Below are 22471 nucleotides of genomic sequence, written 5' to 3' on the forward strand. Positions count from 1 at the left end.
ACAGACCCCGGCGAAAAGAATGGCGGTCAGTTTTTTTGATATCACGAATGTAATCTATAGTAAAATGTGAAATATTTTTTTATTTTCTGAAAGAGGAACAGAAAATACATATATTTCATTATTTAAATAACATTTGATATGATCATCTTCCCGTGTCAATAAATGCTTTAATTTATTATTGCATACTATTCGCACTCTTAACCAGCGTTATTTTGTTATGATATTTTAATATTTTCTTAACTTTCTCGCCATCCAGAGGTCAGATTGAGACAAATTTACCACCATTGGATTCCTCTTGACTATGTGGTTTGAATGGTGGTCTCAAAATTACTGTGTAGCATCTGTGTAATGTGATAGTTCAAGTATAATAGCTGCAGTATTATGAATTTTTATGTTGTATAAAGATAATCATTTCTAAAAGCAATATAAAAGCTCAATAATATAATAAAAGACCATTATTTAAATCTCGTAATTGCAAGAAATCTAATAGTTGAAATTTTGTTTCAATACAAGCTTTGGTTCATTTAAAAGAGAAGTTTAAACTTTTTATTTCAAACTTTCATACCAAATTCAAAAAAATTATTAGTAGTATTTCTCTGTGATAATGTGATATAACTAAATGCAATTATAATATTTGGCAGTTAAAAGTAAGTGGTTTTTTTTAAAAAAAAATTGGAATTTATTATTATGTAGGATTTTGAGCATTTTAAAAAAATTCATAGCAAATTATTATGCTCCGATTTCTATTAAATTTATAACTTCTTGGTTTTTTAGAAGGTAAAATAGGTGTAAAAACAATAATAAATTTTCATTTTTTTTTATTGCTTTTTAAAATAGTATTCTAAAAATCCATTGGACATTTACAAGTTTTAATTTAAATAGGAAAATTCTGATCTCATATCCAAAATAACAAATGATACTCGCACCGCCATTCTTTTCGCCGGGGACTGTAAATGCAAGCATATATAATTCAATATCAAATTGCTTCTAACGCTTATTAAAAATTTCAATGCATTCTTTACGAAATGATATTTGACGTGTTTCAGGTAAATCTTTAATAGCAGCATAAAGCTTAATTATTTCAATAAAACAATCGGCCAAGGTGGTAGATTTGAATTCAAGACATTTTAATGCTTTTTTAATTGGTTCAATAATTGATACCAATTCTTCTAAATCAACATAAAAATGCCGATTAGAAATAATTTTTTTAATATTATTGTTTAACGTATCAGCATCTTGTACTGCAATCTGTTCATTATAATACAATTAAAATTAGTAATAATTAATAAATAATAAAAATAAATAAATTAATTTATTTGATAAAGTAAAATTAGTACTTAATACTTACATTTTTTAAAATGGTTTCACAAGATAAAACAGAATTTGCACAATCAAACGCTGTAGACTAACGTGTTTTCACATATGATTTCAACCCTCCGCCTTTTACCATATTTTCCAATATTTCTGTACGCAAAGTCTCTCCAGCTTTGTGAGAAGTTTTAAAGAATCTGACAATCTTTATGCATTTTTTTAAAAGATTTTCTGCGAAAGGCAATTTACATATATCAGTGGTAATTAAATTAATTTGATGATCAATGCAACGAATTGGCATTATATTTTCATATTTTTCATTAACGAGTTTTTTTGCTTTAACCATAGAAGATGCATTATCAGATACGACCGCAGAAAATTTTTCTGCGCCCACTGATTCAATTACTTCAATTATTTTTTTGGCAATATATTGACTGGTATGCGATTCTTTAGAAAGATTTTGAATTGAATGAATAAATTCTTTTCCACTTTTAGTGAAAATGATGAATGCGTAGAATGATTGTCCTACTGGTGACGTCCAACCATCTAACCCTTTATTATTATATAAAATTAAATATTAAATATTAAGTAATTTTTTTAATATTATTTAAATAATAATTTATATATTAAATATAAATACCCAACGTCAAACAAGTTTCATTTTCAAGTATCCCATTGATTTTTATTTGGATATGTGATATTTCCGAATTAAGCATATTTGCAGACAATTGTTGCCGTGAAGGAAGTGAATATGCTGGGCATAATATCTTAATAAAATCTACGAAAAATGGATGTTGTACTAAATGAAATGGTATTCCGCAACAAACAAATAATTTTATAAGAGCCTGATTGGCCATTTGTACTTTTGAATTAGCTATTTTAAGTGAATCATAATGTTCGTCAATTCGTTGTTGATTATCATAATTGCTCTTTATTTTTTTTGAGGATCTTTCATTATCATTGATTGAATCATTTGAATGACCTAAATTTCCTCGATTTCGAATAATGTTCATGTATTTTTCTTTGATTTGATAATCAACTTTAATACACCGAAGACCAATATGAGTCTCAAGTTCATCCGTTTTTGCATTAGCCTTTTTTTCCCAACCACATACTTTACACTTAGCACCACAATGACCTTGAACTCGTGCGCCAATTTCTATAAAAAGGTCCAAACATCATTTTTCGGTCTTCCCGGCTTCCTCTTTTTAGATATCTCTGCATCATTTGTATCATCTTTATCATCGGTATTTGGCGCTAAAAGTTCTGCTGCTGCTAGGACTCCAAAAAATACATAAAAAGGTCACATTTAAGTTTGCTTAAAAAGAACCTAAATTTTCATGAAAATCTTGCCTTTTTTAGATAGTGCTGGTCTAAATTTTATTGTCCGTTTTGATACTGGTTAGCATTATCATAATTCTGGCCCTGAAAAGTTGCTTATTTTAGGCCAAAATCTTGCCGATCATTTATGACTTCCATATGTATTTTTCGGGGTCCTCTGCTGCTTGTTCAGCTGTCATTTTACCTTTTAAAATGTTTTAAACAGTTATTCACAAAATTTATTCTTTGTATTCTTTGTTCATGAAATATGTATTTATGGTAAGACGAATTTTTATTGGTGTTAATAAATTTCTTAATTTAGATATTAATATTTAACGCCATTTTTGAATTAGTGTAATCAGGTGATTATCGATCAATTATAAAAAAAAACCACACGAAAACAACTGAAACAATACCAAAATAAATAAGAAATAATCTTATACAATAATAATTAGGTTTTATTTAATTTAAGTACCCTTTATTTGCTCAAATATCCTGAAGTACCGATCGCTTACAAAAAAAGAAAACTGAAATAATTGGTAATTGTTTGATTTGTTTCATTAGCCGGATAATACTGATGCTTTGATATTTTATTCACATTACTAATTTGGTCACAAAATTTACCAAGTAAAATTTCAGGTTATTTTTTGAAGGGAATAGGAGGCACTGCTGTACGGTAAAGATCACAAATGCTTGATTGGTCAAAACGGGATGGTTCAATACAATACATTGATGTTTTCTAAAAAGTCGGAATGATGGGATGGGAAGAGTATTTGAAATTGTTGACAGCTTTATAAAGGAAGGAGCAAAGTTTGGAAAGAAATAATAATTCAAATTAAGTTCAAGGATCTATACCGGTAGTGAAAGTATTCTATAATTTATCAAATATATTGATCTCAAATAAATGAATATTTAATTTGGATCTCAGTTATAATATCTTGAAAATCCCTTACCCATCCAAATATCGCGAATACCAGTTGTCTACAAAAAACATGAAATAATTAGTAATCATTTCGTTAATAAAGAAATGAATCAAAAAAAATGAACCTGACTCGCTCAAATATCCCGAATACTGATCGTCTATAAAGACGAAAAAAAGAAACAATTAGTATTAAATTGTTTCGTTAAAGAATATTCAAAGAATCCCCTCATCAATTACCATGAAATCAAGTATCCTGAAGTACCGATTGCCTACAAAAAAAAAATAAAATAAACGAAACAATTAGTAATCATTTTGTTAACAAAAGAAATATAAATTATTTTAAAAAAAAACCCTCACCTAGTCAAGTATCCCGAAATATTGATCGTCTACAAAAAAGAAAATAAACGAAACAATTAATAATCATTTCATTATTAAAGAATTCTTTAAAAAGAACTCACATCCGTTCAAATATCCTTGCCCAAAGACTCGAAAATTCGGCCGTCTAAAAAAAGAAATATCAGAACTTAGTAAATGTTCTGTTAAAATAAATAACTAAGGTAAAATAATAAATACCCTTACCGAAATTTCCATGCGCCTGTTCAGACCGTCTAAAAAATGGAAGGAAACGAATGTTAGTGACCTTCGCTAAAAGAAACAAATTAAATTAAAAAAAAATACTTACAAAGGAGTTTGAAGAAACCAACTAAAAAAAAAAACGAAACGTCAATAAACGTTTTATTAACGTTTCATTAAAAATTATAAAAAATTCGAAGTTTTACCTTCGAAAACCTATATAACCGGCCTGAAACTTGTATAACAAAATTTTTGAAATTTAAAACAGGTTCTGGGCTTGTTTTAAAAGCCATTTAATCCATAAAATCATTGATAATATTGAAAGCTGTGACAATGGAGATTCGGAAATTTGTTGATAGGAAGGACTGTGATTTTAATCAATAAATAGATTTATAGCAAAAATCAGTTAATTTTCAGATGCTTCCGATTATCGATCATGCAAGTTGACTATCAGTTTACCTGTGTAAGTAAAACTACTATGCAAAATTCGTAATTAATTACATATTTCCGTAATTATTTACGCATTTCCGTAATTATTTACGTATTTCGTAATTAATTACGTATTTCGTAAAATTGGACGAATATTCCGAAATATTTACAGCAATTAAGAAATACGTAATTCCTTATTACGAAATTAATTTCGGCTACAACTATAGCGAAAATGCCAATCAGGCACCAATCGGCCACCAATTAGGTACCAATCAGCTACCTGATTGGTAACCGATTGGTGCCTGATTTTTCACTTTTCGACCTGTGTAGTTTTGTCAAAATTTTACTATAGATTTATTATAGTTTCGGCAGAGTTTTGGCAGTTTCAGCATTTATAATAAGTTTCGGCAGTTTCGCCTTTCTCCAAAGTTTTGCCAGTTTTTTAATATAACTTTAATAAAGTTTTGGCAGAATTTCACTTTTTGGCGAAACGCCATCTTGTCTAAACCTCTAGGTTTCGGCAAGCAACCTTAGCATATATGCACCTAAAAACTGCAGGTGTGCTTGAACGTGACAGGTGCAGCTTATTTTAAATGGCAGATCAACTGGGATGACAGATGCATTTTATTTTAGACAGGTGTGGGCAACTTTTGACTGAAATTTGGAAAATTTTATAGGTTTACACAGATTTTATTAAAACCTTTTCCAAAATAATATAGTATACAAAAAAAAAACTAAAATAAAATAAAAAAAAATAACTTGATATTCAATTCCTGTATCAATTTATCTTTTTACCAAATTCATATTGATTTCATTATTTTCTTGAATTTTTGTTTTTCAAGACTATTTAATAAATTTTGAATATTATTCATTAGTTGCAGCAGGACCCAGAATTATGATAATGTCAGTCGGTTACTATAATAGGAAATAAAATTCTGACTGGAATTATCAAAACTTATCTAAAAAGGAAAGATTTTCATGATTTTTTTAGTTCAAAATATGCAAACTCAAACCTGACCCTTTTATATATATTTCTGGGTCCTGTTGCACATGTTCTAGGACATTTCACGTTTAATAAAGTACGCCAAAAGAACCTGCTGGTATAATCATCAAAAAACAATTTTTTTATTGTTTGAAGCAAAATTTGCCGATTCTATCAACACAAGGGATCCTTCCAATATCTGATGTTCGAATTCCTGATCCAAAAACGGAAGCATTCATTAAAAAAGTTCTGATTGTTAGAACACTGTGGGCCTTTTTTCAAAAAAGCGAAGAATACAAGACTTATAGAAGTATTATCTTTTCAAGATGTTTTACGTGAATTAAGAAATCGATCGTTATCTGAAAAAACTGAAATAATTGCACTTTTGAAGTGGTGCATATCTTATAGGTCAGAGGGTAATACGAAATAAGTTGTTTCTTTATAAAGTATCCTTGAAAATAGAGTACTTATACATTGATGTTACAAAAGTTAATTACATGTAGGAAATGATAATTTATTATGTTAAAATGAATAAATAATATAATTTAGTTATTAATACATAAATAAATAATGACCAGTCTTATTGTTAAATTGCATTTTTTATGATTCCGATTTATCTATTATTTTTCCCACTGTTTCATTCATTGTGGCTATCTTTTTTTCATTTCTTTTATTTTTTTTGATATTTCACTCAAAATTTTCTCCCCATTTTCGAGCTTATCATTAATCACTTCAAGCTTGTTAACAACCTCCTCAAGCTTACTTTTGGCTATTTTGAACTCATAATCATCCTCCCATGGAATCAGAATTTTTTCTTTTTCAAGCTTAGTAGCCCACTCATCAACATCTTCAGCGGAGGCTCTATAAATAACCGTAGTAGGTGAAGGACTGTAGGCAGATTGATTAATAACTTCTGATATTAATGATACCATTAAATTGAAAGTGTATAAGTAAGTGCATTCATTCGTACATACATTCTAAACATTGGCATGATCTTGTCACACAGTTCAAATTCTGCCATTAATTCCACCAACTCCATAACCCATATTGTGTGCGCTTTCTTACATGTTATTTTGTAACTATCGCTTATAATCGCGACTATTAACGAAAAAAAATGTTAGATGTTGTTAAAAACAATGAAAGAAAATTTTTATTACATACTTAAAATATTAAACAGTACGATTGCTGTGCTTAATGAGAAAACAATCATGAAGATATCTAGCAGGTAATTATTTGTCCATGGTTCCAGAGAACTATAATTATTTAGAAGCATTGACCAGCTATTTTTAAGTGATTGATAAAAGCCCGTAAATGTATTGGCTCCATTATCAGTTAAGGTATCTGACAAGAGAACCATTAATGAATGAGCAGAGGCAAATAGCACAAATATTAAAAATACAAGAAACCATCTAATCTTCTTAAGGATATATGCGAAAACTTTGCATTGTAAGAAAAGATCAGTAAATTTGTCAATTTGTAGGACAGTAACCATTATAAATTAATTTTATGATGTGTGGTTACTACATTGAGAAAATGTTTCATGCCTTTATAGTAAGATTCATTTCGCAAAAATTCTTCGGTATATTCATAAAAATTCAAAAAAATTCGTTATAAAAAATAATTCTTCGGTATAATCATAAAAAAATCAGAAAAAATCCGTTATAAAAAAAATCCGTTATAAAAAGGATCATTTTATATAAGCATGTTCACACACTTTATTTCGTTAAACGTTGTACGAAATTTAATTAGTAAGGTTCGGTTTGACAAGGTTTTTTTCATATGTCAAAATCTGTACCACGCTAAAGATCCGCTATATCGTGTTATTCGTTATATCAAAATTCGCTATAAAAAGGGCAGACTGTATATCAAGCATAAACAACAATATTATAATATTACACAGGCATGCAGTCCGAAATAGATTCATTGAGACAGCGCATTACCGAGCTTGAGGCTGAGAAAGCTGAACTCGAGGCTAAGAATTCTGAGCTTCTAAAGCGGGTTATAGAAGAGACCGCCAAATACAAAGCTGAGAATGTTGAGCTCAAGGCTAGAATCGAGGAGCTAGAGAAAAATAAGATGGAAACTGCTGAGCTTAGAGATAGATTTACGATAGTAGAGCAGAGACAGATGCTAAATGAGTCGGTCCCTCTGGGACTTCCAAAAGGAAATAATTCTTCTGATAAAGATTCATCTAATTTCAATTTCTCATCCACGAGCGTGATTGAGGAGAAGTCGTCGGAGGAGAAAGATATAGATAAATTCTTGGATGATGCACATAAGAAAAGTGTTGCTGATAATATTAGGCGATGCAATAAGGAGAAAAAATTCAGCGTGAGACGGGTATCCAAGATGTAGCGCCTGACCCTGCATGTACTTCCTCGGAATCACCTCGTGAAATAGAAGATCATACTCAAAATGCCATTGCGATAGATTCGAAAGTATCATGTGATATAAAAACTATTAGCGATCAAGATAAATCGGGGTCGCAGTTTACTACAGGTAAACACCTATTATCCCAGATTGATTCCGTTAAAGATAAGACGGAATCGTCTATGAAACAATCATCACAAAACTTGGCTTCCTCAAGTATAGTAACCGAATTCGCACAAAGTTTGTTGGAAGAACTACTCTCGTCCGACAGTCAACTTCAGGAACCTATAAAGTTTTCTCCTAATTCCTGGATCGATAAGTATTAAGAGACTTGCCGATTTATTCTGCCAATCGGTTGTTACAAGAAAAAAAACTATCATAGCAAAGCGAACGGAGATTTCATCTTGGGGTCGCTTCTCCGAAAGGTTCGAAGATAAGGTCGAGGAGCTCTGGTTAGAAAATAAGAAACTTACAGATCAGACCGCAAGAAAGCAGATCTATAACGAAATGAAGCCGTACCTTACTGGCAATTCCGTCCGATGGGTATTTACGTGTAATGACCTGTAAGGCAAGAAAAGTTAATAAGTTATTTGGATATGAATATGATCCTGTAACTCTGAAAAAGATTAAAGGTATAGGGCGGCATATGGCTCAGCGGGTCACTTGCAGTGCTGATAGTATTTCAAGGTTCACTAATCCCCAAATCGATTATATTATAGAACAAGTCAATTCGAAGACAATCACTGATCAGAGTAGTGTAGACGAAATCTTCGAGACCGTAGCTACTACTTCAATTCATGACTCAGATGATAATTTTAGTAACACCTCGGATGATACAGTTTATTTTAAAGAAGGGACGAATGAATCGATTGAAGAGGTCTCTAAAAAGTCTGAAGTAAATGCATCAACTAAGCCCACACCAGCTAAGGTAAATACCCTTTGCTTCAACGCCTTCGGCCAGGACCAGATAATACGCACGATGGCGACTCCAATTCATGTAATGATGACTCTTGATCCCGATAGTAATTCTGGAGATGAGAACGCGATAGAGGATATTACTATCGTGACGGAAGATACGAAAGGAGAGGGTCCCCAATGATGAGTCCTATTATAACCGCCTAGGGAATTATCGCATACTTTAGTACCGGACTATCCTATAAGTTTTTTTTCGAGTCCCGTGGGTGGCTTAGATATCGTGCACAGTAAAACGTCATTTATTCTTCTCCGCAGTAATACACTGCTATGCAATTCGTGTATAATCAAAATATTTCACGATGATTCAAATTTTTAGATATTGGTCAGAAAATAATTACAGATTAACCGATGTTACATACTTCGGAGTACTGATTTATAAAACGCGTTATCAATTAATAATCAGTGAAGTTTAATAGTTTAATACAACGCGTTCACATAATTACATAATTAATGAAGCTTATTATTCCAAATCAATAAAGTCAATAAATTTATAAACCTCTCCATAAAAATCGTATTTCATTCTATCTTAATTCCTCTAAATCAAAACGACAATATGTCCAATATTTACGAAATAATAGATAGTCTTAATCTCGGAGAAGCTGAAACTCACAAGATACAAATTAACCTAATTAATAATCCCGAAAAAGAAGAAAGGTTACTTTTTGCCCTCACAAACAAAAACAATGATGCTAAAACGAGATTTTTAGAGAGTTTCCTTGAAACTATACCTGGTATGTTAGATAAAATATCTGCCGTTATACGCAATGTCTAACCTTTTTTTTGTTCTTTATCACATGCCGTGGATTTAGATGAACATCAAGGTAAGCCTTTGCGTCGTAATGATTGGTCAACTCGAACGTGACGCGCTAACCTTGATAGGCGTCAATCTTCTTTTTTCTTTCCTGCGTTGATATCCTTAAACAAAATTTTTTCTTGTAGTCTTAAAACGGTCCCTAGAAGAAATAACCGAGGTCAAGAAGAAGGTTCGACTTCTCGAGAATGAGCTTTACAAAACTAAGTTTACTGTCACAGTTACGCATGAAGTTGGAAAGAATGTCTTAAATACTGCAAGCCCTACCCTTAACGAAATCTTCTCTTTTTTGAAAAGCGAAACACCAATATCACTCGATAGTTTAGATACAACGAGTTTACCGCAGTATTGTAAGAACGAAGATGAAGTGCAGAAAAAATTCATAAAGTTCTTCAACTCTTTAAAGGGACGAATTAAATGCAATATCATTGATACGTCAACTTCAAACTGGCTAAAGGACCCTATTGGAAAGATTGATATTTCTATCATTGATGGATCACAAGTTTTGTGGGCTCATCTTATATCTGGAATCGAGATCAAACAATCGCTAAAAAACACTACCTTATATCACGAGGCAATCGGACAGCTCGTAGACCGTTTTCAAACCGTTTTCCGAATGCAACGTGGACGACGCTTTATTATCGGCGCTGTTTGTTGTGATAACCTTATAGAGTTCATATACGCTAATTCCGAACTTAAACTTAAACGTTCGGGCTTATTGGAACTCAGTTTTACCAAACAGACAACAGGAATGCAAATGCTACTAAACATGTTGAGTTCGAATCAACATCAGCTCGGCTACTCTCCACCCAAAGATCATGAAGCGTTGGTCGGTACTTCAGGCTTTACCTATGAAAACGTTCTTCGACAAGCAGATAACGGACGAGGATCACTTGTTTTCTCCGGCTTTATAAATTCAAAAAAAGCCGTTCTTAAGGCCTCTATGGATCTCAATAATGAGCTGAAGATGCTTGAGATTCTTAAAGACTGCGAGTACATTCCCCAAGTCATTAACAAAGGATTACTTTCAGATGGCAGAATGTATGTTCTGATTTTCATGTGAAATCATCAAAAGTATTTTAATTGATCATTTTCATGTAGGTTCATTGTGACGACACCGGCTGGTGTACATCTCGAAGCCAAAAAGCACGGTGTGAAAGGGACTTTAAAGGCTTTGCGGGATGTTATGAAAGCTTTAAAGTTTTCTCATGAACATCACATTTATCATCGTGATGTTTCATATTTAAATATCGTATACAAAAATCAAAGAGGCTATCTTATCGATTGGGGTGTAGCATCGAATACTTCTGACTTAGTTAATGCTCCATTGACCGGAACTTATCTATTTTCTTCTCTTCCGGTATGTTTATCCACTTATTATTTGTGCAATAATATATGTAATTTCATACCATTTCAAATTTAGGTTTTGAACTGTTTTGAATCTGGAGTTCCTCACACATATTCGGTTAATGATGAAATCGAATCCTTGTTCTATGTATTCATGTACATAGCTTGTGATGGAATCGTGCGCTGGCGAAAGCATTCGGATTTGTCAACAAGTGTCGCAATAAAATATAATGTGATGATCTGCCCGTTTGAATTTGGAAGGCACTTGGTCAAGTATGCTTATGGTGAATTTCACGAATATTTATTAAAATTTCGCGACATTATTTTTCCATATGGTAGTGATCTTGAAAAAAGAAACATATCGATTGAAGAAATTATTGAAATTTTCGGAGATTGGATAAATGAACTTGAATAGATATTATTTGTAATATTATTATTAATGTCTTTGTAGTGAAAATATATGTAATAATTAATACTGTATATGTAAATAAAAACACATCCAACTTCCGCTATATTAAAATATTAAATCATTAGCATAACTACTAATAAATAAATACATGAATTTTATTACAGATTATTCAGTAATGACAGTCTATATTCGTGACGTGCTAGATCAGTTTGTGCGACATATTAATTACTCATAATCGAAAAGAACTTCTATTTTTTCAAAAGAACCAAAGTATAGATTGTGCTACATTTGAAAACGATCTTTCCCAAAGTAAAAATGAAAACACTTAAAATCTTAAACATTTAAAAGATAGCAAATTGAATCAAATCGTAAAGGTAATTATTATTATCAGTTATAATTAATTAATTTAGCTACAAGATCTAATAAAAAATCTGAAACCAAAAATACTTATAAAAGAAAAGCTGCTTCTAAAGAAAAAAGAATCCATCATGATCAAGTTGCAAGTGAAGCAATAGTGGGAATGGTATCTAATGAAGTGCAGGTCGAAAATTTGGAAAGTTTGTCCACAAATCCAACCAATAAATGAATCTCTATCAAATATTGAACTAGAAGAAAGAAAATTTATTAGAACGTCAAATTAAGCTTAGAAGAGAGACAGCAGAAGCAGTGGCCATTGAATTGAAAAATCAGCAACTAAAAATGAGCTTGGGTTTGACCTTATAATACTAATTTGTGATTTAGGTTTGACTTCGTTAATTTGTGATTTGTAAATGTTAATTTGTACTATATTTTTTTGTAATTTGTAATTTGCTAATAATGCATCACATTCTACCAAAAATTATATTTTGTAATTTGTAAATGCTAATGCTAAATATAATTGTATTAATTTATATATAAAATAAAGTATAATAAAGAATTTGTAGTAATTATTAAATAAATCAATAAAAAATTTGGTTTTATTTTTAACAAGTCAATTTTATTATTATAGAATATTATTAAAGAAATAGAAATTTATAAGCTTATCTTCAAAGGATATAATTGATATATTTATATTTTTTAATATATTAAAAAACAAACATGTATGAAAATTTGAAAATTTTTAAAGCATTCGTACGTACTAATATTAATGTCCGTCTAAATTTGTATTACTATACAGTACTACTTTACTTAATATCTATTTATGATGATTGATTGTGAAGGTGAAACAACCTGTAGATTATTACAAGATAGTAAACTTAGTGAAATTACTGAACAAACTGGAGATTCTTGTGGTGGATCTTATATCAACCAAAAATTTCTTAGTTGTAAACTTAGTGAATCAACTATAAATCTGCTTAAAAAAAATAATTATAGTCAATTGCAATACATGGTATAACAATTTTGTTAAAATCAAAATTTCATTTCACTGAAGATAGGAATAATTTTAATTCTTTTGAATTTGATATTAAAGAAATTTGTTCCATTTAAAACAATATAATTAAAGAAAAAATGGAAGATAATTGTGACATTTATATATTGTATATGATAATACAGATAAAGATGTTAGCTGTAACTGTAATATTAAGACACAGTGTCGTATGTAATAGGTTGCAACTAAAGCTCTGAACAGTTCGGGCTAAACCGGGAAACCGATCTGAAACTGGCTCAAAATTCGGTTTGGTTCAGTTCAGGTATTAGAACCGAAAAACTGGCGGTTCAATTCGGTTTAATCCGATTTTTTATAAAAATGCAAAAAATCGAATAGCCAGTCATCTAGTGATCGTACAAAGTCGAGCCATATATCATTGGATTTGTCTCGACGAGACGTGTCGAATGGCGGTAAGATTATGTCTCTAGCATCGATAGATCACACGTTAACCCACGCTAAATGATTTATAAATAATTGGAATTAGCAAGCTATCTATCAGTACTAGAGACATGATCTTAGCACCATTTGACGTGTCTCAGTGAGATGAATCCAATGAATATGAATTCGTTTATGTACGACCACTGGATGGCAAATAATATCAAGTTTCGCATTTTTTTAAAATTTTTGAGCGTTAAAAATTAAAAATTCCGATACATGAATTTATTCATCATCCAATAGTTGTACAAATATGAAATAGGACTCATTAGATTTGTCTCAATAAGATGAGTCGAATGGTGGTCTCTAGCATTGATAGATAGCTTGCTAATGCCAATTTTTTATAAATCATTTAGCGTGAATTAATTTACGATCCATTGATACTCGAGATATGATCTCACCACCATTCAACTCATCTCATTGAGACAAATCCAATGAGTCCTATTTCATATTTGTACAACCATTGGATGACGAATAAATTCATGTATCGGAATTTTTAATTTTTAATGCTCGAAAATTTTAAAAAAATGCGAAACTTGATATTATTTGCCATCTAGTGGTCGTACATGAACGAATTAATATTCATTGGATTCATCTCACTGAGACGCGTCAAATGGTGCTAAGATCATGTCTCTAGCACTGATAGATAGCTTGCTAATTCCAATTATTTATAAATCATTTAGCGTGGGTTAACGTGTGATTTATCGATGCTAGAGACATGATCTTACCGCCATTCGACGCGTCTCATCAAGACGAATCCAATGATATATGGCTCGACTTTGTATGATCACTAGATGGCCGGCTATTCGATTTTTCGCATTTTTATAAAAATCGGATTAACCTGAACTGACCCGCCAGTTTTTCAGTTCGGTTCTTACAGATTTTGGCTCTAATCCGAACCATCTATAATCCGGACCAAACCGACCCATTCAGAGCTTTAGTTGCAACCTATTTACATTAAAAAGCCAAAGTTGTAATGCTGTAATTAGGTTGTAATACTGTAATTAGATCTTAATACCGTAACTAATCAGTAATGCTGTAATTTCGAAATTAAGTATTTAATTTCAGCCAGAATTATGCACTTAATTTTAGCAGAAATTAACAAATATCCTAAAAAGGAAAGTCATGTTACACAAAATTCCAGTGCCGTTCCCCACCAAAATCAATTTTTGTGGAATGGCTATTGCCAAAAAAGGGGTCATCTAAAGCCGTGTTCAATCATGTGACTTGACATTTTATAAATAAGCTATTTTTTTATGAACTAAGATTAATGTAAGTATAAAAGTTATAGAATAAGTGTATTTTGGCCTGCTTTACAAGTTTACTTAGTGAAAAAAAGCTGGTTTTAAACACTGTTTTTGACTTTACATATGAATGAATAATCTTTACCAATCATATCTAAAAATAAATGATGAAAATGAAAAAATTCAAATAAGTCAAAAACGGTGTTCAAAACCCCATGTTGCGCACTAAGTAAACTTATACAGCAGGCTAAAATACATATATTATGTGTAATTTAAAAGTTTTATATATTGTTGAAAAAGTTTTATTTGTAAAAATAAATTTTTACAAGTCACGTGATCGAATACAGTGCACACAACCTAGTCCCAACAAAAAAATTTTTAAGCGGCCAAATTTTTTACATTATATAATACTAATCCTATAATTTTATTGGTCAAATTTATTTAATTTAAATTATAATTCTTAATTCTAGCCAAATTTACATAGTTAATAATTAAATGAAAGTAATTTTGGCCAGAATTACATGTAATTCTGGTCAGAATAAAATGGCCAAATATTTAATTTAATAGTAAAATATTTCAACTTTGAATTGCTACTACTTTATTAAAAAATACTTTACAGGAAATTTAAAAACATAGTTTTATTAAGCTTAATCTGGTTTATCATTGTACGTTTATACTTTATGTTTATCTTTTTTTTTGAATGAATAGTAGTGATTTAAATTTCATCAAATTTAATTGCTGGGACTAAGTTGTATGCACTGTACAACTTTAGACGACCTCCAAAAAAGGAATAAACTGCATTTCCATTTTGGCTGAAATTATGATTTTTGGCTGAAATTCTATATTTAAGTGAATTATGTTAATTTCAGCCAGAATTATATTTTGGATTTTGAATTTCAGATTTTAGGAAATATGTGACTGTAATTTCAATTTTAAGGGGTAAATAATATCAAAAAAAATAATAATAAATTTTTTTTTTTGTAAAAAAGTTTATATGTAAATTATGCATAAAATCATCTAATTATTAAAGATATTATGCTAATTTAATATAAATTTTTTGAAAAAAACTCAAGGGTATTATGTATTACATGAGATTTTATATTTATCAATATGGCAAATTTATATAGCAAATTAGCAATAGTAAACCAAATTTCTGTACAATATAGATTTCTGTAATATTTAACATAAAAGGATAAGATTTATATGGTTAGAAAGCCACGCTCCTGAATTTTATTTGCCAACTTTAAAAGATTTATTTTTTTTAAAAAGTCTTTAAAATCTTCATATGAAGTTACAAATAGGAATATATGTTTTTGCGAATAGGCAAACTTAAATTTTATTGGGTATTGGTATCATGATTAGTTATTTATAACATATGATATATATAAGATGTAAACAAAAACAATTTGCCAAATGATATATATAAAAAAATCACATGATACGTAATACCCTTAAAATTTCCCACCTTTCATCCACAACCACCCTCCCCTAGAGATTTTAGTTCATTATATAATTTTTTTCTTTACACGAACGCGTATACAAAATGCAAAAAAAATGTGACGTGTCTTATGTACCCCTAAAAATTAAAATTACACAATATATAAACTATTGTAATTTACTTTTATAATTCATTACTTTTATTTTAAATTTTTATGCCATTAAAAATTAGTCTATTAGCATATCTGTAACCTTCGAAAATCAACTTCTGGAATAGCTTTCCATTCAGACTGATTTATCAACCAGTTAATAAATTAAGTACTATTCTATGTATGTCTGATTCTTGCATATAGATTGTTAAAATTAGCATTTATGAAATGATTAATACTTATGAAAATGGTATATTTAATTACTCATTTCCTCCCATATTCTTCTTTTTATAATATATGTATGCTCTTTCCTTACCTTGTCCGTATTGGACACAAAGCCAAACGCTTGATTTAGTGCCTCGTCTACATCCTTTATATGGTTGTAGGATTATTACGCCCTTTCATATTTTGAATGCGTGAGATGCACAATATTGATCCTGTGCTGATTTTTCACAGAAATAGGTCTTTCCAACCAACAACCAATTACAAGACATTTCTTTCCTCTGTCTATTATTCATACTCATTTTCATATTTAAAATATATCGTCGCCTCAAAAGAAAGAGACAACAAATAAGTTTATCATATGATGCCTATTTGTATGATGGTCGTTTACTTTAGTAAACCCTTATTAATAAAATTTTTCTTGGCAATTTTCCGTGACAGCCCGTCACTCAAATTTTTTAGCAGAATTAAATATATACTAACAAACTTTTAAATATTACATATCTTCTATAAAAGTATTATCAATCATGTTGTCAAACCTTGAATTATTGGAACAATGCATTGCCAACCTTGAAGCTAAAAAAGACGAGCTTAAGGGCGAGAATACTGAGCTTAAGAATGAGAATGCGAAATTGAAATGGATTATTGAGAAGAATGTCAGGCGTGATGCTGAGAATGCCAAACACAAGGTTAGAATCAAAGAATTGGAGAAAAATAGTGCGATATTTCAGCTGAAAATGCTAAGCTTAAAGCCGAATTAGCCAAATTAAGATATGATTTCGATTCTTCCAATCTCATGAGGCCTCAGCAACCCCAGCATGTTACTAATGTGCAGAACTCATGCTCTGTTGAACAATATATATCTTTAGCTAAGCCCGAGAGACGCTTCACTTTGAATAATATACCTGATCTTGTAATAGACCAGCGTGTAGCTGATAACGTGGACATCGAGTTAATGGACACTTTCTTAGATGAGACATTTAAGAAAAGCATTAGTGATGGGTTTAGGCAGAAGAATAGGAAAAAGAAATTGTTACATGAATCAGCTACCCAGGACTTATCTGGCGGGTGTTTCAAATGAAACCACCTCTTCTGTAATAAAGGACAAAAAATCTCAATCACATAAGAAGAGGAAAGCAGAGAATATTGTACAAGATGTGTTTGATTTTACAGCCACTTCGGTACCTGAGAAAAATCATATGACTGAAATTTCTATGACGGCCCGTTACGAAAAATCTGATATAAATAATCCCTCAAATATATTACAAAATCTAGCCTGCTTAATCCAAAAAGCATGGGATGTGAAAGATGAAGCAATTCTAGCTAACCAAAAAGAATTATTATGTTGGTGTTCCTATATTGTAGAATTCAATAAAAAGATCACAAAGTTTATGACTAAGTATAAAATTGGTGAGAAGAAAGTGAAAGGTATGATTTATGACAATCTTATTAAACTCCTTCGTCCTGGTACTAAACGTAATACATTACTAAAACAAACTCAGAAAGCAAGAGACATATACAAATTATTTGAGAAAATAGGAATTGATAAAATTAAGTATATCACAACGTATAGTGTGAATTCTATATCGGAATTATCTGATAGTCAAATTCAAACTATTGTTGATTATTTCTTCAAGAATCTAAACACTGAATTACCAGATGATTGGAATGGCACTATTATCAATTTCGAAGAGGATATTTTGATTGATCAGGATAATGTATTAGAGGAGCAAGCAAAACCCTTAGTTTTAGCAGCGCAGGCTGAGGTAAACATTCCAACTGCATCTATTCCATTAACTCATATCTCCAATTCTTCAGGTGATTCCTCCAGCTCGAAAAAATTGGATGCCAAGATAAAGGTGGTGCACCTATTCCTCAACCCGAAACTCTAGTCCATGACCGCTTCTATTTTCACAACAAGACATTGGATCAATATCCTAATTTATATAGAGAATTTAGTAGTGAAGATTTTGATTGTTATGGAATTAATGATGAGACATTATGCCCATTATGCAAGTTAGATTATGATGATGAGGAAGGTATAAATGGTATGTATAAATCTGGATCTTACTTTATTAAATGTGAATAACGTAAAATTGAGATAACTGCATAGTCTCATTACCCCTCCCCTTGTGGGCAGTGTTGGACTATGACCTAAAATGACCACTATGACCTATATGACTAGTCATAGGTCATTTGGTCATTTTGAATTTGTAAGATCATATGACTATAGTTATAAATTATTAACCAATTAAATCATGGTATTTATATAATAAAATTGGTTAAATCTGCCAGAAATTATCTATAAACTTATAATTATAAGATAGTTATATAGATCATGTGATCATTAACCAATGACATTATAATTATATAACTATGACCAATAGGTATATGACCACCGGTCATAAGTAGGACCAGAAAAACTATATATAAAGGTCACCGGAAAAAAATCAGAAAATCATATGAATGCGAACCATCTTATGATTGGTCAATTGGCTATTTATTCACATGTTTCCGCTCCAAAAACAGAAAAAGGAAAGATCTTCACTCAAATTTTCTTATTCTTGCGAACCAACACGTGACTTTTATTAATTATTTTTACAGTGACCTTTTTGAAAATTAAATATGGGTTTGAACCAAGAAAACCGGTAACCTTTATTAGTAGTTTTTCCGATCCTTCATAAGTACATATGATCACAGTCATTTAAAAATTTCAATATGACCTGGTCATTATCCATCACTGCTTGTGGAAGATGATCTAACTATTTTTTGGAAATATGATAAGAGATATTAGACAGCTTACTATTTGGGAATTTTAATCTTTTTTTGAACTAAAGAGAAAGAGAAAAAAGGGATTTAAATTGACTCGCAATCATATAAAATTAAGATATGTCTAAGACTGATAAAATACTAACCTCCAAATATCTGGATTGGCATGCCAAATTAAGTGGGTTACCAAGTGTTTTGACGGATAAGATCTGGTCTAATTTATACAAAAAATATAAAAAAGAAACTGGGCATGAGCCATGGCAATTATCAGAAGATCGCCTTCTCATAAATTCGAAGCCAGAAAATAAAGTATCCTATTTATCTTCTTCTGAGCAATGTGAAGAAAAAGGGTCTATTACTTTTGAAGCCAAACTTGATCCAGAATTAATTATCAAATCCGTCTTAGAGTACTTCCCATACTTGAAATTCGGAAATAATTTCAGAGGGATTGATAATTATGATTTTACATCACTTCAGCCGTAGAGCTCACCATGTCCTATTTGCAATAGAAAACATAGGGATTATGGGTTACATGGCTCATAGTACTGCGAAAATAGGAATCGGCTCCCTTATAATCCTGAATTAGCGAAGTTTTATTCTCAAGATAAGTTGGAATATTGTCTTACCTGCAACACTTCAAGCAATAAATTCAAGTTCGCAATCATAGCATAGAGCTAATTTTGCATTTGTATTTCTTTTTTTCATCACTCATACCATTCATTCTTATCACCTCGGCACGATTTAGTTTCTAGTACTTTTTAGAAGTCTGTTTGCGTAAACTGATCAAATGATGAGTCATCGATCTGTACGACATTAATCTCTTATATAGACTGTTCACGATAATCAATTTTCTTACATAGCCATTTATACTACAATTTTTTCCAAGTATAAAAACGAACTGTCATGACTTCTGTAACACTAAACTTCTTAGTTGTTGGAGAAGATCCTTATGAAAAAACTTTACCGGTCGATATTGATATTAATAAGAATATTGGTGCCCTTAAAAAAACTATTAAGAATGATATTGGTGAAAGCGTATCAGTGAGAGATCTTAAATTGTTTAGAGTCGATATCCCCCTTGGAAGTACCAGAGACGAGGATGTCATTGCGAGGCTTAAAACTGGTGAATTTAGTGTTAGTCTGGAAATGAATAACAACTTACAAAAAATTAGTGATCATTTTAGTACACAACCAGCTAACACAAACCTACACATTCTAGTGCAACTTCCTATTGTTGCCATTGGTGAGTCAAAAATTTAGTCAACGTGATATAGCTCAATTTTTTCGCCTTTTCTTGCCCACACCATGTTATATTCACCAATAATACTAAGTACTTACTTATTCTTATGCTTTTCTTTCCTGCTTCTTATCGTCAAACCCGCCTAAAAACATATTCGCGGCAACCAGGTGCTAGTGGTAAGTGAGTCATAACAACGCAAGTGGTCTTTGCCTGAACTTAGACTGAACTTATACTGCTATTTTGTCTTTAATATTGCTAGTTTCTATGGGATCTTCTTCTAAGCGAAATTACGAGGAAGGTTAGCATTAGCTTGTTTCTGCAGAGTTTGTTGTCTTAACTAATATTTTTTAATCTCTAATAGAGCAGAATATAAACGTGAAGAAAATTCGACATTATCCTTCCCTATCATCTTTCGCTCAAATCGATAATTTATATAAATCTCAACAAAAAAATACTCAGGATATTCTCATTCATCGCCCTTCTAGTTATGTCAGCATGCCATTGATATTATATGACCCTGTTTTTTTTAAGTTCAAGTCAGATTTTAACAATGAAGGTTTAATTATCGATAAAGAACATAATCAATGGACCCTAGAATGTATTAATACTATGGCAAAATTCTATCTGAATGAGAAATTACGTCAGAAAGAGTTTCATGAATTAATTTGTAAATTACTTGCCAAAGATGTAAAGGTACTTGTGCTTGATGATAAAAGTTCAAATGATGGAACCTTGGAATTAGATTTTCATTCATATAGTATATTATACCTCCTCATTAAGATAAAAAATGAAATTGGGACTGGTAAATGTGATCCAACTACCCAGGCGGCTGCTTCCTATGCAAAGTTTTATACCCAAGAAAAGAATCAAAAATTGCTCAAAGTGTGTAATTTGCCATGCTTCATTATAGGCTTAGCTGGACCTTGGATTTGTATATTAGGAGCTGTTTATGTTGAGAAACCACTTGTTGAACCTCTAACAAGCTTTGAACCTCTCATCTTTACTAATGATCGAATTCATTTGAATAAAATTGCGCGACTCTTTAAAGCCTTGAGTTTGGGATGTGAAAGACTGAAGAAATATTATAACGCACTGCCATCTTTCGTATTGAATACTGTAGATCATCAACGGTTTTTTCCTTTCATTCGCAAATTCCATGAAATTAACTTCGATTACAAAGAAAAACTTTTTGATAATCCACACAAGCTTCTTTGGAAGGCTGAAACACAAGGTGAAGATCGTCTCACAATTGTTATTAAGTTTACACATAGTTACAACAAGAAAGCACACGAATTGTGTCATAGTATTGGAAAAGCACCAAGACTGCTATGTGTATCATCGGCTCACACGATGCATATGATAATTATGGAATATGTTGATGGCCAAAAACTATGTGATTGTTGTGATTTGAAAGGCTCTGAATATAAAAGAATTATCAAAGACATTGAAGAAGCTGTAGATCTTCTACACAAGAATGGTATTGTTTTTGCTGATCTTCGTGATTCTAACATCTTGGTTATCAAAAATGAAGATGAGTACCATGGAATGTTGGTAGATTTTGACTGGGCTGGTGAGGATAATAAGGATCTCTATCCAGCTTTTATGAATGCAGATATTAACTGGCCAACTGGAGCTGAAGATAATAAGGTATTAAAGAAGGAACACGATATATATTGGTTAGATGTGTTGAAAAGAAAGTACTTGAATGAAGTCAAAGAAATGCCCACTACCGAAGTCAAAAAAATACTCATTACCGAAGTCAAAGAAATGTCCACCTGCTACTGAGAAGTATTGTAATGAAGAGTTAGCCGCAGAGATTGAATGATGATGTTCTAATCTAAGGCAATGAATCTATTAGAAAGTATTTTCTTTTTTTCATGACAAAAAATTTACTACACTGTATATCAAAATAATTATATGTCAAAAATCAGCATGTTTACATATTAATAAGTGTTTAACTATAGTTTATATACCAATCAATTAATGAAATGTGTACCATGTGAACATGATACTAATATAATATATAATATAATTAAGATACAAACCAGTGATTCACTAAAAATCGACTATTTTGAGTTTTGATATATAGATTTGAACAATGATTGTATGTGCAACGGC

The 22471-nt window shown here is 31.0% G+C and overlaps 6 protein-coding genes across 6 annotated transcripts; 5 read left to right on the forward strand and 1 right to left on the reverse strand.

The window, feature by feature from the left end:
* Positions 1–6187: 6187 nt before the first annotated feature.
* Positions 6188–7079, reverse strand: OCT59_020055 (uncharacterized protein; the record flags this gene model as incomplete). Its single annotated transcript, XM_066148915.1, has 5 exons — positions 6188–6425; positions 6512–6635; positions 6699–6878; positions 6944–6974; positions 7062–7079. The coding sequence occupies 5 exons, from the start codon at positions 7077–7079 to the stop codon at positions 6188–6190; spliced, it is 591 nt and encodes a 196-aa protein (XP_065989875.1).
* Positions 7080–8463: 1384 nt separating this feature from the next.
* Positions 8464–9006, forward strand: OCT59_020056 (uncharacterized protein; the record flags this gene model as incomplete). The annotated part of the gene is made up of 2 exons (XM_066148916.1): positions 8464–8539; positions 8627–9006. 2 exons carry the CDS (start codon positions 8464–8466, stop codon positions 9004–9006), a joined length of 456 nt encoding a protein of 151 aa, XP_065989876.1.
* Positions 9007–9435: 429 nt separating this feature from the next.
* Positions 9436–11564, forward strand: OCT59_020057 (uncharacterized protein; the record flags this gene model as incomplete). Its single annotated transcript, XM_025334372.2, has 5 exons — positions 9436–9613; positions 9692–9703; positions 9822–10734; positions 10795–11053; positions 11117–11564. 5 exons carry the CDS (start codon positions 9436–9438, stop codon positions 11453–11455), a joined length of 1701 nt encoding a protein of 566 aa, XP_025164728.2. The 3' UTR covers positions 11456–11564.
* Positions 11565–17381: 5817 nt separating this feature from the next.
* Positions 17382–18433, forward strand: OCT59_020058 (uncharacterized protein; the record flags this gene model as incomplete). Its single annotated transcript, XM_025330985.2, has 2 exons — positions 17382–18110; positions 18176–18433. 2 exons carry the CDS (start codon positions 17382–17384, stop codon positions 18431–18433), a joined length of 987 nt encoding a protein of 328 aa, XP_025164730.2.
* An 800-nt stretch (positions 18434–19233) lies between these two features.
* OCT59_020059 (uncharacterized protein) lies at positions 19234–19596 on the forward strand (the record flags this gene model as incomplete). Its single annotated transcript, XM_025332962.1, has 1 exon — positions 19234–19596. The coding sequence occupies one exon, from the start codon at positions 19234–19236 to the stop codon at positions 19594–19596; it is 363 nt and encodes a 120-aa protein (XP_025164731.1).
* A 420-nt stretch (positions 19597–20016) lies between these two features.
* On the forward strand, positions 20017–22138 carry OCT59_020060 (uncharacterized protein; the record flags this gene model as incomplete). Its single annotated transcript, XM_025308726.2, has 3 exons — positions 20017–20356; positions 20613–20651; positions 20715–22138. The coding sequence occupies 3 exons, from the start codon at positions 20017–20019 to the stop codon at positions 22136–22138; spliced, it is 1803 nt and encodes a 600-aa protein (XP_025164732.2).
* Positions 22139–22471: the final 333 nt, after the last annotated feature.

This window comes from Rhizophagus irregularis, chromosome 3 (genome assembly GCF_026210795.1).
Source record: "Rhizophagus irregularis chromosome 3, complete sequence".
In the NCBI taxonomy this organism is placed as follows: Eukaryota; Fungi; Glomeromycota; class Glomeromycetes; order Glomerales; family Glomeraceae; genus Rhizophagus; species Rhizophagus irregularis.